The sequence below is a fragment of the Rhodnius prolixus genome, unplaced genomic scaffold (assembly GCF_049639745.1).
Source record: "Rhodnius prolixus isolate KJV_2025 unplaced genomic scaffold, Rpr scaffold_2, whole genome shotgun sequence".
Taxonomy (NCBI): domain Eukaryota; kingdom Metazoa; phylum Arthropoda; class Insecta; order Hemiptera; family Reduviidae; genus Rhodnius; species Rhodnius prolixus.
In genome coordinates this window covers 8,049,887-8,063,726 of record NW_027411592.1, presented here as the reverse complement: position 1 = coordinate 8,063,726, position 13,840 = coordinate 8,049,887, and the positions used below count along the sequence as shown (strand labels likewise).

Sequence of the window (13,840 nt, the reverse complement as noted above, 5' to 3'; positions counted from 1 at the left end):
AACGAAAACATCTTTTAAGAGAATTTTTAACAACAAAATTCTGATGCGGTCTTTTTTTAAAAACAAAATACATATAAAAAAAAAATTCGCACCCACCGAAATAACCGCGTCAGTTTTGCAACTTGAAATTTTTTTAATACGCGAATTTTTTTAAAAAAAATCACAATACCCAAAAGAAAAATCTTTTAAACAACAAAGATAAAAGATTAACGTCCAGCTTCCGGCTGTGCGCTGTTTCTCTTTTATTCATTTAAATAAAGGTAAATTATTTATTTTACTTTATAAAGGAAAAGGAAAAAAAGAAGAAATTTAGTTTCAGGCAGGTGATAAATAACACAACTAAAGAGCAATTAAACTTCCTGCCATAAAGAAACAAGTGTTTTTTTTTATTAATAAAAAAAAGAAGAAAAAGAAACAAAGTGTATGAAAAGAACGAAATGTACAAAAATACCAAAAATTAATTTTTCACGTAACATTTGCATTTTGAATAAACAAACCAAAAAAAAAGAATACAAGTGTTGTTTATTTTCACTTTCCTTTTTATTAGACTCACTAACAAATTTTTCAGACTGTATTATTACGTACATAATTACAAACATATCACTATCAAATTCGATAGTGGTCATGTAAATTTTCGATTTTCAGTTTTATTCGGTTGTACTTGACGGGGAAATGAGATTTTTACAAGTTGGCTTGTGAAAATGTGTGAAGGAGCGGAAGAGGTGGTAATCATAGAATGCAGGTACGTGAAGGAAGCTGGGTGAGGAAGATGCCTAATGATTCAAATGTTCGCTAACTGAAATGGACTTGCGACCTTTTGTTTTCCTGTAAAAGGAATATTGGTTTGAGATTCAACTAGAGGGATATTTCCAATCAAAAAACAATAAATTCTTCATTTCCATTCATTGCCAATGGTAATTCTAATAAAGGTTTCTAAGCGGTCATATATTTGGTATTATATACTGTACCAGTATGACATTATACGATCGGGTGATCAAAGGTGTAAAAGGTAGGCACTATAGTAAATTTATTCCAAGTGAAGCATTTGTAGTGTTAAATGATTCCGTGAATTTCGCAGCAATGTTTAGTTCTTAGCACTGAATTTGTGCTGTGAGTGAGATTTATTGAATGAGGGGCATCGGCGGCTCCGTTCCATCTGCGTTAAATACCAAATTTGGCAATTACTATCACCACTCTTCCCAAGTATTGGCCGGATTGGATATGGATAATAAAGAGGGGATAGTAGGTGTAGCAAAATTTTATCTATCTTGTACATATTTGTGACTTCAGGATGCAATCAGATGTTTTGGCAAAATTTAGAAATGAGTGGTACATTAAAAGTAGTGCAAAAAAGTTATAACCCCAAGATGCATTAAATTAGATTAGCTTACATGGGGTTTGGTACACCAGACACTGACGGCATAAGCTTGTACTGACGGTCAATTATCCATCTAATAGGACTAACTTTTTTTTTAAAGTTCAGAGCTCTCAAACCAATCGTTTCCTTTAGGCTCAGTGAAATGCCTTTCTAGCTCTGAAATTCCTATGGCTTAGGAATTTCAGCAGCGTTATCTCCTGGGATAGTCATCGTACTCGATTAAACTTAAAATTAGTTCTTGCTAAATCTGTTTCAAATCTCAAGTTAATGAAAGGAATCATTTGGGTTAAAGGAGAGCAGCCTCTTCTGCCAAAACTCACACATTAGTTACAGTCTCTTACTTGTTCAGTGTTTCGTTTACAGAAAATGTAAGTCTAGATTAAGGAGAAATCTATATCCGAATTAAAATCTCTAACTGAAAGTGATTTGAAATGAGCGCTATGAATGTCCACACAGTAAGAGTTTCAATCAGTCAGAATTTAGCGAAGATCTCGAAAGACACAGTTATTAGCGTGATTATTTACCCCCACGTCAATATTTCGCATTGCTAAAGGAGGGCTTGCTGAGGAGACGTGCGTTAAACAAAAAGTATTTCTTAATTAAGAAATTCAGTTGGTATTACTGCACGAAGATCGCTTGTGTCAGCTGTTTATAACCTCTAGCATTATTATAGTTAGTGGTTGGTGCAAGTAACTTCGTAGTTGAATTATGCGTTAATGCTTAATTAATATTGTGGTAAGTAGATTTATTTTAAGGCAGTTTCAACATGTAAATTAATTAATATTTGAAGATTCACCCTATAGTATTGCAATTGATTTTATAACTAGGAATGTGATATTACTTATTATTTAAGAAAATTATGAGCCATAATTTGTATTTTATCCTCATCTATTTTGTCACTTCGACTCACGTAGGTTGCAATCAGTGTATAATTCTTGAATATGACTTTTTTGGATGTAAATTAATCATTAACTGTAGGGACATTTTATTAGTTTACTCTTCAAACGCTAATATTACTTTTTATATGTCGTCGCGATCTCATTTGAAATGATAATACTGATTTTTTTTTTTTAGATAATAAATCGCTCAGGATTGAATTTTCTGATTATCCATTTAGCAATATTTCTAAAAATCGATTAAATAGTGCATTATTTCGGGTACTATTTGCTAATTAAAGAAGTCTTTAAAGAGGAGTATTCAGTAAGTCCTTTTATCATACGTTCTTAAAAGCATACTGTATTTAATGAAAACGTTAAATGTTACGTTGAAAGATATAATTTATATCTTTTATAGATAATTAAAGACGAATATGAGAAGTAAATGCTAATTTTTTTCTGTGAACAAGACCATTTTAAAGCAGTTTAATAACTTAAGTGAAATTACACGTAAATCCTATTTTAATGTTTCTAAATGAAAGTAAAGCATATTTATTATTATTTATTTACATAATGCTTTTGGAATTACCCTTTAGCATGAAGTTGGACAATATAGTAAATACAGAAATATACTAAATACAGAAACAGCAGTATTTATAAAAAATAAAAGGTAAATAAAGGAGAAAATTTCTTATATTATTTGAGCCTAAGTAACTAAAATATAAAAGATAATAAAATTGTCATTTATCAATTGATTGATCATTGTGTAAAATTGCATTTTCAGGTGGCAGAAATAAAAAAAGGTGATTTTGCCTGGGCAGGAGAAACTGATTCAGTTTGCTGGCGTGAAAGACCCAAGCTTTCTAAAAATTTAGACATTACGAAGGACAGATCTAAAGAAAAAATATAACATCTGACGTAAAAGCGTGGTAGTTGGTAGTGATTCTACCAAGGAGAGGTATGTATTTAGTTTCAATTTTTAGAAAATTGTTAACGTTCCCTTTTATGTGTCTTCTTCATCGTTTTCAACGTTCAGTTTCTTCTTCCGTTCGCAAAGTATTTGATTTATATATATATAATGGTCTTCTAAGCCTTTGAATATTTATTCGAGAAATGCTTTTATGAGGGATCTATAGAGCGGTAATTACCTTTAATTGTCAATTCCTTGTCATTCATAATAATTAAAGGTAATAAATGTATAATCATCTATCTCAAATCAACACAATATAATGTCGCCAAGCGTTGTGATATTAAATTCTATGAAGTGATATGTCTGCCAGCTTCAGTTCTTTTGAGCCATTTCTTTCTGCTTGCCAAGAGAGCGTATTTGACTTACCATCCTAATTGAGATGTGCATCTCATACACTGTTATTCTTCCAAATGCAATCTCCGTGTCTGGCTTGGCTTAGAATATGATAATTTGGTTTTGACAGGTTTTAAAAGAACGTTTCCTAATCGTACAGTAGGCGTTAGCTGTCCCTTCCCTTCAATTCTCTACTGTATATATGAAAATACAGCAGTTTACTTTGCAATCCCTTGACCCATAATATGTGAAAAAACTTTTCTTTTTTCTTTTTAGAAGTTAACTTTATGATCCTCTAAGTAATTTCCTTGAGGGGAGCCAACATAGCTTTAATCAAGGCTTTTATAGTCTCTCTTTTATGACTTTTCTCGTAGGACTACGGAAACGGATTAAGAATAGTTGCGTAGGAATATTCCACTGGAAACTCTTTTTATACCAAAATTTGCAAGACCTCAATCGGAAGAACTTTTGTCTCCCAGTCTTACAAGACATTGACGGTAGAACCCCTGACATAACAGGCAACCTCGGAGGCACAAACTTCACAGAGATTACGGTTGATATCTGTTTTTGATTACTAATGTAGAAAATGTAGTTTTATAAATTAGGAAACATTTTCAAATATTTTTTGTAACCACAAAGTAAAAGTAAAGAGACTAGCAGAAAGTTAATGGGATATTAGATCTTGTAATATCCTTTTTTCTAATATGTTGTCTGAATTTTTATCAGTACTTATATTTTTTCAGTCATATTAATCGAACGAAAGATCGAACAAGACTGAGCAATAAAAAGTTTTATCAAAAGGTAAAGTAATTCTTTTCACATTGAAGGCGCATATTCAAAGCATTTAAATATTGAGTCATGAGATATACTAAAAAGTTTAAAATGGCCTTCTTCATCTTCCCATCATCAAACAGGGACTCAATTTTCTTTTGATTTTTGACTTAATTTTCCTCCGAATGGTGATTCCATTACACATTTTTCTCTGTTTCTGTTCACACCCCTTGTTTTAAGCACAATATTTGTTTTTTGTATGTTTGCTGATGATTCTTGAGGATACAAAAGAATATTTTTGATTTCTGTTATTTGGTCGCATAAACCACTAAACTTTCATGAACTTTCTGGGCCGCCTATGGACCACGTGTTTTTAACCATGGACAATAATGATAAATATTTTATAATAATATTCAGTATTTGAAAATTTTATTTAAGTAGTTGGTATATAGAAGGATGTGTACAAGAAGAATTAACGGAACTTTGCTTTGACTTAGGTAAATAAGAAAGGAGATCGGCGAGCAAAATCTTACGCGAAGACGCCAGCATTGTGAAGGAAGTTGCGCTGGAGAAAAAAAAGAAAGAAATAATGCCGACAAGTGCAGCTTCACCTTCTGCGGAAACCAATTCCACAGCTAACGCGGCCAATATCATGCCGCCGCCGCCGCCATTTCTTGACACCAGCGCGCAAACCATTGCAACTTTACATTCAATGTTGCACAGCCAAGAGCCGGCTCCTAGTGAATATTTTATCGGCATCATAAAATTATGTAAAGCGCCGCCTAAAATAGAGAAATTAGTTTTAGAATTAACTAACCAAATTCGTGATTTTTTAAGAACAAATACAAATGAAGAAATTAGTGAACAAGCATTAGAAGCCACTGGTGATATGATATTAAAAATGTTTTATAAACTTATCGACTGCATTCTACCGGAAGAAACTGAAAAGCCAGCCTTTGATTCAAACATATTATTAAATCAAGATGTTTTTATTAAATCATTGTTCGCTTGTGCCGTGGAAATAGTTTTCTTTTCTTCGCTAGATGAACGGCTTAAGTTTCCGAAAGTTATTCAAGTGTTGGACATACCACCGTATTATTTCTATAGGATAATTGAAGTTGTAGTTAGAAAAGGTGATCTATTATCCAGGGAAATTGTGAAACATCTCAATACCATAGAAGAATCCATCTTGGAAAGCATGGCCTGGAAATGTGACAGTCCATTATGGAGAGCAGTCATTGAATCAGGTTTGCCCATACCCAGCTTTGATGACGTTAATCCTGGTTCAGTGGATCGACAGAAAGCTTCACGCGCTAATAAAGTAAGTAAACTACCTTCCATTAATAAAGACAGCGTTCCAACTTCACCTGGGGCTCCTCTAGCAGATAAGTTTCTCTCGCCTTGTGTAAAAAGAGGTTACTCACAGATAGAAAGTTTTACGATTGCTGATTCTGGAGAGCCGCCATTAAAAATACTTCTATCAAGGCTGAATGCTGCCAGCGAAAATGGTGAAAATAGAGAAGTGAAACTGATCAAAATTCAAACTAATGATACGAAAAGTAGCGCAGACAGTCCAGATGTTCATAAAGAGAATAAAAAGCCACGTCGATCGGGATCATTGGCGTTGTTTTTCAGAAAATTCTATCAGTTAGCTTCTGTTAGGCTAAAAGACTTGTGCGATTGGTTGAAAATTACCTATTGGGATTTAATTTGGACCTGTTTTGAGACAACCATCATTAATCATGTTGGTTTGATGTTTGAAAGACATTTAGATCAATTGTTGTTGTGTGCAATATATGTAGTTTGTAAAATAGTCGGACTGCAACCATCTTTTGTGGATATACTGCGTTGTTATCGTTACTTACCTCAGGCCGCATCCAGCGTTTATAGGAAAGTTCTAGTAGCGCCGGATCGTTGTTTGGATGACCTAAAAAATGCAGACGATCTCAAAGAATTGGTGAGAGCTGAGAGTGAGATACGTGGTGATATTGCTAAATTCTATAACGAAGTCTATGTGAAAAAAGTGCAAACATTTGCAAAAAGGTTTCGAGGTGGTGAAAATGAACGAGTAGTTTTGTCACCACTGCCTGTTGGTAAAACCGCTTCAAGTAACATAACTAGCCGAGTATCTGGTACAGGATTACCTATCTTGTTACGTTCCTTGGATCACAATTCACAATCACCTACTAACAGTCCCATGCAGCACAGTTATATATTCAGTCGTAGTCCGGCCAAAGATTTGCAAAATATCAACAGAATGGTCAGCAGCAAAGAGCTAGCTAGAATTAGTAAACAATTGTTAAACGATGATGACAAACCGGAAACGTCCAGTGTAGTTGTATCGCGCAAAATGAAGGATCTCTATGCTGACAGAATGACCGTAAACAATCAAAATTAAATGCAATCTTGGAACAGTTTTAATTATTAAGTTTAAAGTTAGTAAAGGAGTATATTTTTTTTCTCTGATAAATAAAGAAAACTAATAACCGTCCCATTTTCCCCCCTAATGTGTAAAGAACTCTCTGAAATGTTTATTCTGTTAAAACCAAAATCGTTTACTCTCCCAGAAAAAACGGATTAGAATCGTCTTAGAATTTTCAAATCTGTAAACTGAACCTACTCATGTAAAAACATTTCTTGACCCTATGTACAAATACGATCTCTTTACTCTATTTTTTTTTTTTTTTTTTTTTTTTTTGTTACTTTTAGTAAAATAAAAATCTGTGATGTTGAAATGCTGTATGAAACAAAAATGCAGGATTTAGTATATCGCTTGGTCACTTTACCACTGACCAAAGTGCACTCATTGTAGATAATTATATATTGTGAATTCATATTTAAATTACGAGACAAACTTTGGCCATTTTCTTTTAGCATGGACCAATGCTAAATTTAATGAGTATAACTTATAAAAAAAACTTATTTTGTTAAATGCTTTCCTGACCACGTTAGAAAATAAGAATGAGTTACATTTTTAAGGACCATTTCTTTAATACTGTTAAGAAAGTTTCTTCGTCTAACATTTTATTAATAGTAACTCATTGAAAAATTTATTTAATGTCAGATTGATTTCTATGATTCTAATTTTAAAGTTTGTGTGAATGATGAGATTTAAAAAACAAAAAAAAGAAAATAAGGGTTATTTTATTTTTTAATTAGGGTTGGTTTTTATTTTTATTACTAATTTCATAACAGCTTTTCATTATTTATTTAATTTTATTCTTATGGTATAAATAATTTTGCCTTAGTATATTTTATATTTTTGTGTCTTGCTCCAATTTCTTTTTAAAATTGAAATAAAACATAAAATGCGGCTAGTTTAATGAAATAATGTTATAATATTAGAAAAAATTTGTGCTTTTGTTATTTGCTACGTAATTAATTGTAACTGATTTGGAATTTTCTGGTTTTTGTTAGGAAGAACAGAAATCTGGCCAATTTCTGAGTGGATATTTTCTCTTTTTGGAACAAAAAATAATTCTAAATTGAATTTGGATTTCGCACTTTTCATTTCCCCATAGTCCAGAGTCACCACTTTGTTTGGCAATTGAATTTTAACTTCGTTTCTTCTTTGATTTATTTCGAATATAATAAAGTGCATTTTCGATTTAATTTAAAGTTTAAAACAATCTATTGCAACTTAAAGATTGATTAACAGCCTTGTTTTGGCAAGTGAGGTTTTCAAGTAGAAATGTTATTACTTCGCTGCACCATAATGGTCAATCGAATTCTAATTTCAATTCTCTACAATTAAGATTTAATTATTTATTTTCAAGTGTGTTTTTGAAAATACTCCCATCAAGAACTATTCCTTAATATGATTGAAAATCTTAGAAATTATACCTGCAAGCCAGTTTATTACCTAAATCGTAGGTATGAAACCTGGTTATTTTACTTCTTTTATTTTAGTTCTTCAACTACAATTTGGAAGTATTTATTTAATACTGAAGATTTCTACCATTAAATTCCCTTTTACAAAGGATATAAAATTTAATAAGTTGATCACCTACCGAGAGAAAATAAATTGAATTTAAAATATTAGTACATTCCGTAATTATCCCTAAGAAATTATTTATGTCATTACTTTTAACAGAGATCTAGAAACATGAGCTTCCAATTAATTATTTAGTAAGTATTCATTAATATTAGTAATAATTATTATAACAAAAACAAGTACCAAAAGAAAATTATAGTTGAATATGTACAAGTGTAGAATATTTATACCAAGATATATCAAGGAACTTAAACCGGCCGATCGTAAGTTAATTTTCTGTTATGAAACAAAATCAAAGGTATAAATAAATTTCAGAGGTTTTACTGCTAACCTTGCAATATACTGAAGTTAATATTTAATCTTAAGTTAATCGTATTTAATTTTTTGATTAGTTCTATAAATAATTATTATAAATGTTTTATTTATTTGTTTTAGTATTTAATTTTTTTTTTTTTTTTTTAATTTTAAGTTATTTAAAGAGAGGTTTTCTTTTGATCTAAACTCCTCTTAATTGCTAATATTTTTCTACATTATATGTGTTTGTAGTAGATGTATCTTTTTTTCATTTATAATCCTTACTGCATTTGTCTATACTTATTTATTTTTAAAGAATGGTTGTCTCTACATTCAGGAACAGTTGTAAAATCTAAATGGAAGGACCTTCCTCGACCTTGAATATTCTTTTCAACCCGTAGGTAATACTTATTATTCATTTCTGAATTTACATCAGTAACAGTACATTTAAATAGCAAAGATTATTAAACTTCAAAATATTACACTTAGTTAAGGCCACTGTTTTCTGACTAATTTAGGATTTCATTCTGTCAGTAAACCTATACACATTTATTCCATTAAGTAAAGTCTGAATTTGTGTGCATTAATGGAAAGACAGTTTGGAGTAATCCTGAGTCAGAATAATATTTGGAAAATGGTAATTTTGTAAATAAATGAAAATAGGCTTAAGTGAAGAATTAAAAATCGCTGGAGCTGTATTATATTGGTAATATAATACAAATTTAAACGAACAACATTCCTAGTGGAAAGAAGATTTGCAACGTTTAATTTTGTAAGGTAATTGTGAAAGAAAGAAGACGTTCCGAAATTGATCTTGTTTTTACCCTAAACGTTTCAAATTTTTTGAACATCCCTTGCGGAATGTTTAATGTATCCCAATTTTGGGTTGATATTTTTAATTATTTTTTATCCAGTTATAAATCATTGGTATATTGATTCATGTATAAATCATTCTACATAATAGTTTCCACATTTATATGATATATGACGGACACTAAAGACAAAGAGATTTCTTTAACAGGGGGATCAGAATCCCTCATTAGGTAAGTTGATCACTGTTCAATCTTCATATCCCCTTTTACAGGCTTTCATTGATTGATTGATGTACGGTTGCTTACAGGTTCGGGACATCTTTAGCCATATCATACGAGATTCCCTACAAAACAATAAATAATTTATAATATTTGAATTTAATTTTTGTTTTATTTAAAATTAAAGAGACGAAGGATTCTACGCTGGGTTTATTCCATTCCAACGCCAGGTCCTGTTCAGGGAAGCCTCAGATGAAGTGAGAAGTTTGGTATAACCACTTCCTGATTAATCTCCCTTATCCTCTACCCTCAGCTACTCCCATATGTTCTAAGATTGGCTCCTACAAAGTTGAAAGAACCAAGTTCTCCAGGGAAGTTAAGTGTCCATGAAAGAAGAGAAGATGGTACAGAGATAAACCATTTCTGGTGCCTGGCGCCGCTCTTATCTATGTCACCCAGGTAGTTTATAATACATCACTATACCTAGCAGTAAAAGAAAACTCATTTAAAAGTAGATGTCAGCAGATTAGGTTTTACCATGACCTGCTGCCTAAATATCCCTCCTCGTAGCGAGGATATTCTACTCTAACAACTAAGAACTTAGCAGGCTTTGTGAGAAAGCCCTCTCAAGACCGCGGTAGTGAGATTAGACAGCTTACGTCTTAATGTGCGTCTCGAATGATTTTAAATCATTTTCCACCGAGTCACTCCTGTACCATCCATCATCCTTCGATTCGCATGGCACCCTTGTATTGGGCTTAGCTAGAGTTTGCAGTGGATTCGCTAAACCCATCACTGTATTCAAGACCCCCCGAAGAAGTGCTTTCCTTCCTCGGGTAATACTGCAGCAGCTTAATAAGGGAATTACCATTTATTATTCATTTTATTTTCTTAGAACGCATATTAGTAGAAATTACTGTTACTATTAAAACTGATGAGTACTAACCTCACAACTTCCCGAAGTGATTTAGACGGGTTGTACCGTTTGTAGTGTCTGATGAAATTGATAAAAGGACTGATAGATACTTTCTTCCAGTTTCGATGTCTTAGTTTCCTCAGCAAACGTTCATCTCCACTTCTAGAGCGTGTACATTGACATTTGTAACTACCTGACATGATATTCTATAAAGTGACGGGAAAAAGTATACATATTATATATATTAAACCAATTAAAACTAGTATAGTATATTATATGGAAATTATTTAAAATCATTCGAATTTTAAATAAGTGCCGTTTTTCTCGAAGTAATTTAATGAAATATTTACTCGGCAAGGAATGATCAGTCATTAGCGTCCCATAGGAGTTATTTTAATTCCAAGACTGGTAGGTATAACATAGGTGGACCTTGGCCACAGTTATCCTACCTACGGCAACCAACCTCAATCATCTTTCTAATTGGTTGCCATTAAATCAGCAGCTCCTAGCAGCATCAGCTCTTCTCCCAAGACCATCAGAGGCAGATACATAAAATTGTATCACTCCAAAGATCCCACAATCTACACTACAATTTATGTGGAATTCCCCAAATTAGGCTCAATGACTTTGTACACTCTTCAAATTTACACTGTCCAGGCACTACGCCTGCCGAATTAACTTCATAGTATGTACTGATTCGCCTCTTAAATTATATCTATACTCTACTTAAAATCTCAATATCCTCAGGCTAACTGAACAAATCTTGTCGAATGAGCTGAGTTGAGTTGGCACTATCTCTCGACCATTTCTTTAATTCCCATTGTTTGGTTGAGGCAACCCAATAACTATTAATATATTTTAGAAACGTCACAATCAATTACCTAGTTGTAAATAGTTTTCAATTCATTCCATCTATTTTTGGCTGTGTCCACATTCATTACAAATGATATTAGATTTTATAAAATCGAAAATTTAATTATACTTATTATGAAAAATGTGTTTTTCCATTGTATGAAATATTTAATTACTCATTTCTAACACTAAATATTGATTTGAAAGTAATAAATAACCATGGAAATATCTTCTATCAAACATACAATGATAACTTAATTCTAGCATCATGCTGACAGTCAAAATGTGGAATTTATAACTTGTGGATAGCTTAAAAAAATATGTTTACAAAGCAATGTAGAGATGCGGAAGGCAAAAAAGTATTTTGGGTAATGGCTGAGCCCAGCAAGCTTTTATCGAGATCCTATTTTACTAATTCTAATTTATTTTACAGAACTTCATTCTACACTTCGAATATAGTCAGTAGCATATTATCTAATACGCCACATTTACATGTAACTCTTACGAACGTTTAATGTACGTATTAATTAAACGATTCTATTCCCTGTAATCAGATTCATAAGAAGTACTTTGCAAAAGAGTTCTTTCTATTAAATTTAATGGGTTGTTAAAAGGGATAACCATCCTATATGAAAGTTCACAAGTTCGTCAGATTTTTCTAGTTCTTCTAATAATGTAAACAATGGCAAATCTGGTGTGAGTTCTATCAATGTCTACCAGAGCCGTCTAATGACCTCCACCGAACTTTAATCAATCAATCATTTTACTTCTACTAATCCACACGAAGATCTGTCATAAAAAGGTAAGAGTTGTTACTTCAAAAACCGGGAACACCGTTTAACACGAGCCACGTTATTATTGAAGTTTCTCTGGTTTACCAGGAACTAAAGATGGTGAACTTATATTTCTTTATTATCGTTCTTTCTTTTCTCTTCACTCTGCATGTAATATTTGAGGTTCCTTAAGTATTCATATTTTACAACTACGGACTTAAAAATCGGCTCGCCAAACAATTGAAAAGACTGACTTAGTTTTGGGCGTATCAAAGCAACTTTAGATAACCGAAACGCAGATATAAATTGGAAGCACCAGGAAAAAGGAAGGGGCCTCCAAGACGGTTTGGGTTTTAAAGAGTTTGCTGGATAATGGTCGGTAGGATAAAATAGCTGGACAATCTTTTCAGTTAAGAAAAAACTCGCCAATGACGAAAAGAAGAAGATGAAAGGTAAACTTTAAAGTTCAGTTCTCATTGTAACTAAACATCACTGCTATTTACTTCTTTACTGGACAGATAATAATTATTTGTAATAACACAAACTAAGAAGGTCAATAACAACCTCAGTAAAGTTAAATTTAAATACATAAGTTAACCAATTGTCAATAACATTTATGTTAAAGTTGATTTAATTCTGTTAATTGATAAAAAAAAGATTAAGGTTTGGAATTTATCCTAGCTCGCATTTTATTGTAACCCTGATCGGGTTCGTACGTTCATCCATTATCGCAAGAAGATTAAGCAAATTGGTGTGAAAATTTCGACTTCCCTTATGTTCCCGCCTGGCACTCAGTAATAATTATAGAGTAATATTGAAGAGTATGTAAAAGTTAATTTAGACGTTCATAATGTTTTGGTGAATAGCTTTGTGTTGTAGATTTCTATTCTCTTAATAAAAGTCATACGTCCTTATTACTTTCATTTTTCTCGCGCTATGGCCATTCTTTTATATCATGTATCTTGTTTATAGTTAAAAATGTGGTTATTATTGTAGCATATTCATGTCTGTCAAAAATATGATTGCTTGTTGCATGTTTTTTTACTGTTAGAAACCTTTATTTTCATGATTATGCTTATTTACGCTCTTGTTATATTACTTAAATCACTTATTCATCATTATTTCATTTAAAAATAATTATTTCTCAGAACTAATGAAAAAAGTACTCAGTTTTTTGCTTAAATTTGCAGCTCTCCCCCATATGAAATCAATTCTAACTTTAGAATTTAAAGTATTACAGATGCACTAAACGTACGGAACCCTTTTATAATTATTATTAGGTTATATTAATTTGTATTCATTATTATTTTCCGATTTATTAACGGTTTAAATAACACACAAGCACAACATGTAACCTTCCTCACTTAGTCGGCAAGTGTAGTGCAAGCCAGGAACAGTGTAGAAAGTGATGTAGGTTATCATTTTGATTCAAATTAAACTTTTTTTTTTTTGTTAATTTATATGCTATTCACAATCTACATAGAATAAAATTTAATAAGTGAATATGATGAAAGAACACTTCATGACTGGATCAACTTGAGAGAAGCTGCCCACCGGCAACACTCGACTTTTTTTTTTAAATAAAAAAAAATGAATACAGGTTGTTGAATTAATTTGGTTGCTAAGTATTTATCTGTTTGATTAAAGATTAAA

At 31.9% G+C, this 13,840-nt stretch overlaps 2 protein-coding genes across 7 annotated transcripts; one reads left to right on the top strand and one right to left on the bottom strand.

Annotated features, from left to right (window-relative positions):
- The first annotated feature begins 509 nt into the window (after positions 1–509).
- On the top strand, positions 510–8,869 carry LOC141448874 (retinoblastoma-like protein 1). Of its 6 annotated transcripts, XM_074117685.1 has the most exons (7): positions 510–2,113; positions 2,453–2,578; positions 2,672–2,763; positions 2,850–2,923; positions 3,038–3,211; positions 4,300–4,357; positions 4,825–8,869. In XM_074117685.1, the coding sequence occupies exon 7, from the start codon at positions 4,917–4,919 to the stop codon at positions 6,723–6,725; it is 1,809 nt and encodes a 602-aa protein (XP_073973786.1). In that variant the 5' UTR covers positions 510–2,113; positions 2,453–2,578; positions 2,672–2,763; positions 2,850–2,923; positions 3,038–3,211; positions 4,300–4,357; positions 4,825–4,916; the 3' UTR covers positions 6,726–8,869. The 6 variants fall into 6 exon arrangements, with proteins under 6 accessions (XP_073973786.1, XP_073973784.1, XP_073973785.1 ...); XM_074117683.1 differs by lacking the exon at positions 4,300–4,357; XM_074117684.1 differs by lacking the exons at positions 2,672–2,763; positions 4,300–4,357.
- A 660-nt stretch (positions 8,870–9,529) lies between these two features.
- On the bottom strand, positions 9,530–13,535 carry LOC141448878 (uncharacterized). The gene is made up of 4 exons (XM_074117692.1): positions 11,444–13,535; positions 10,593–10,768; positions 10,306–10,497; positions 9,530–9,771 (listed from the first exon to the last, which is right to left on the bottom strand). The coding sequence occupies exons 2-4, from the start codon at positions 10,760–10,762 to the stop codon at positions 9,675–9,677; spliced, it is 459 nt and encodes a 152-aa protein (XP_073973793.1). The 5' UTR covers positions 10,763–10,768; positions 11,444–13,535; the 3' UTR covers positions 9,530–9,674.
- Between the last annotated feature and the right edge of the window lie 305 nt (positions 13,536–13,840).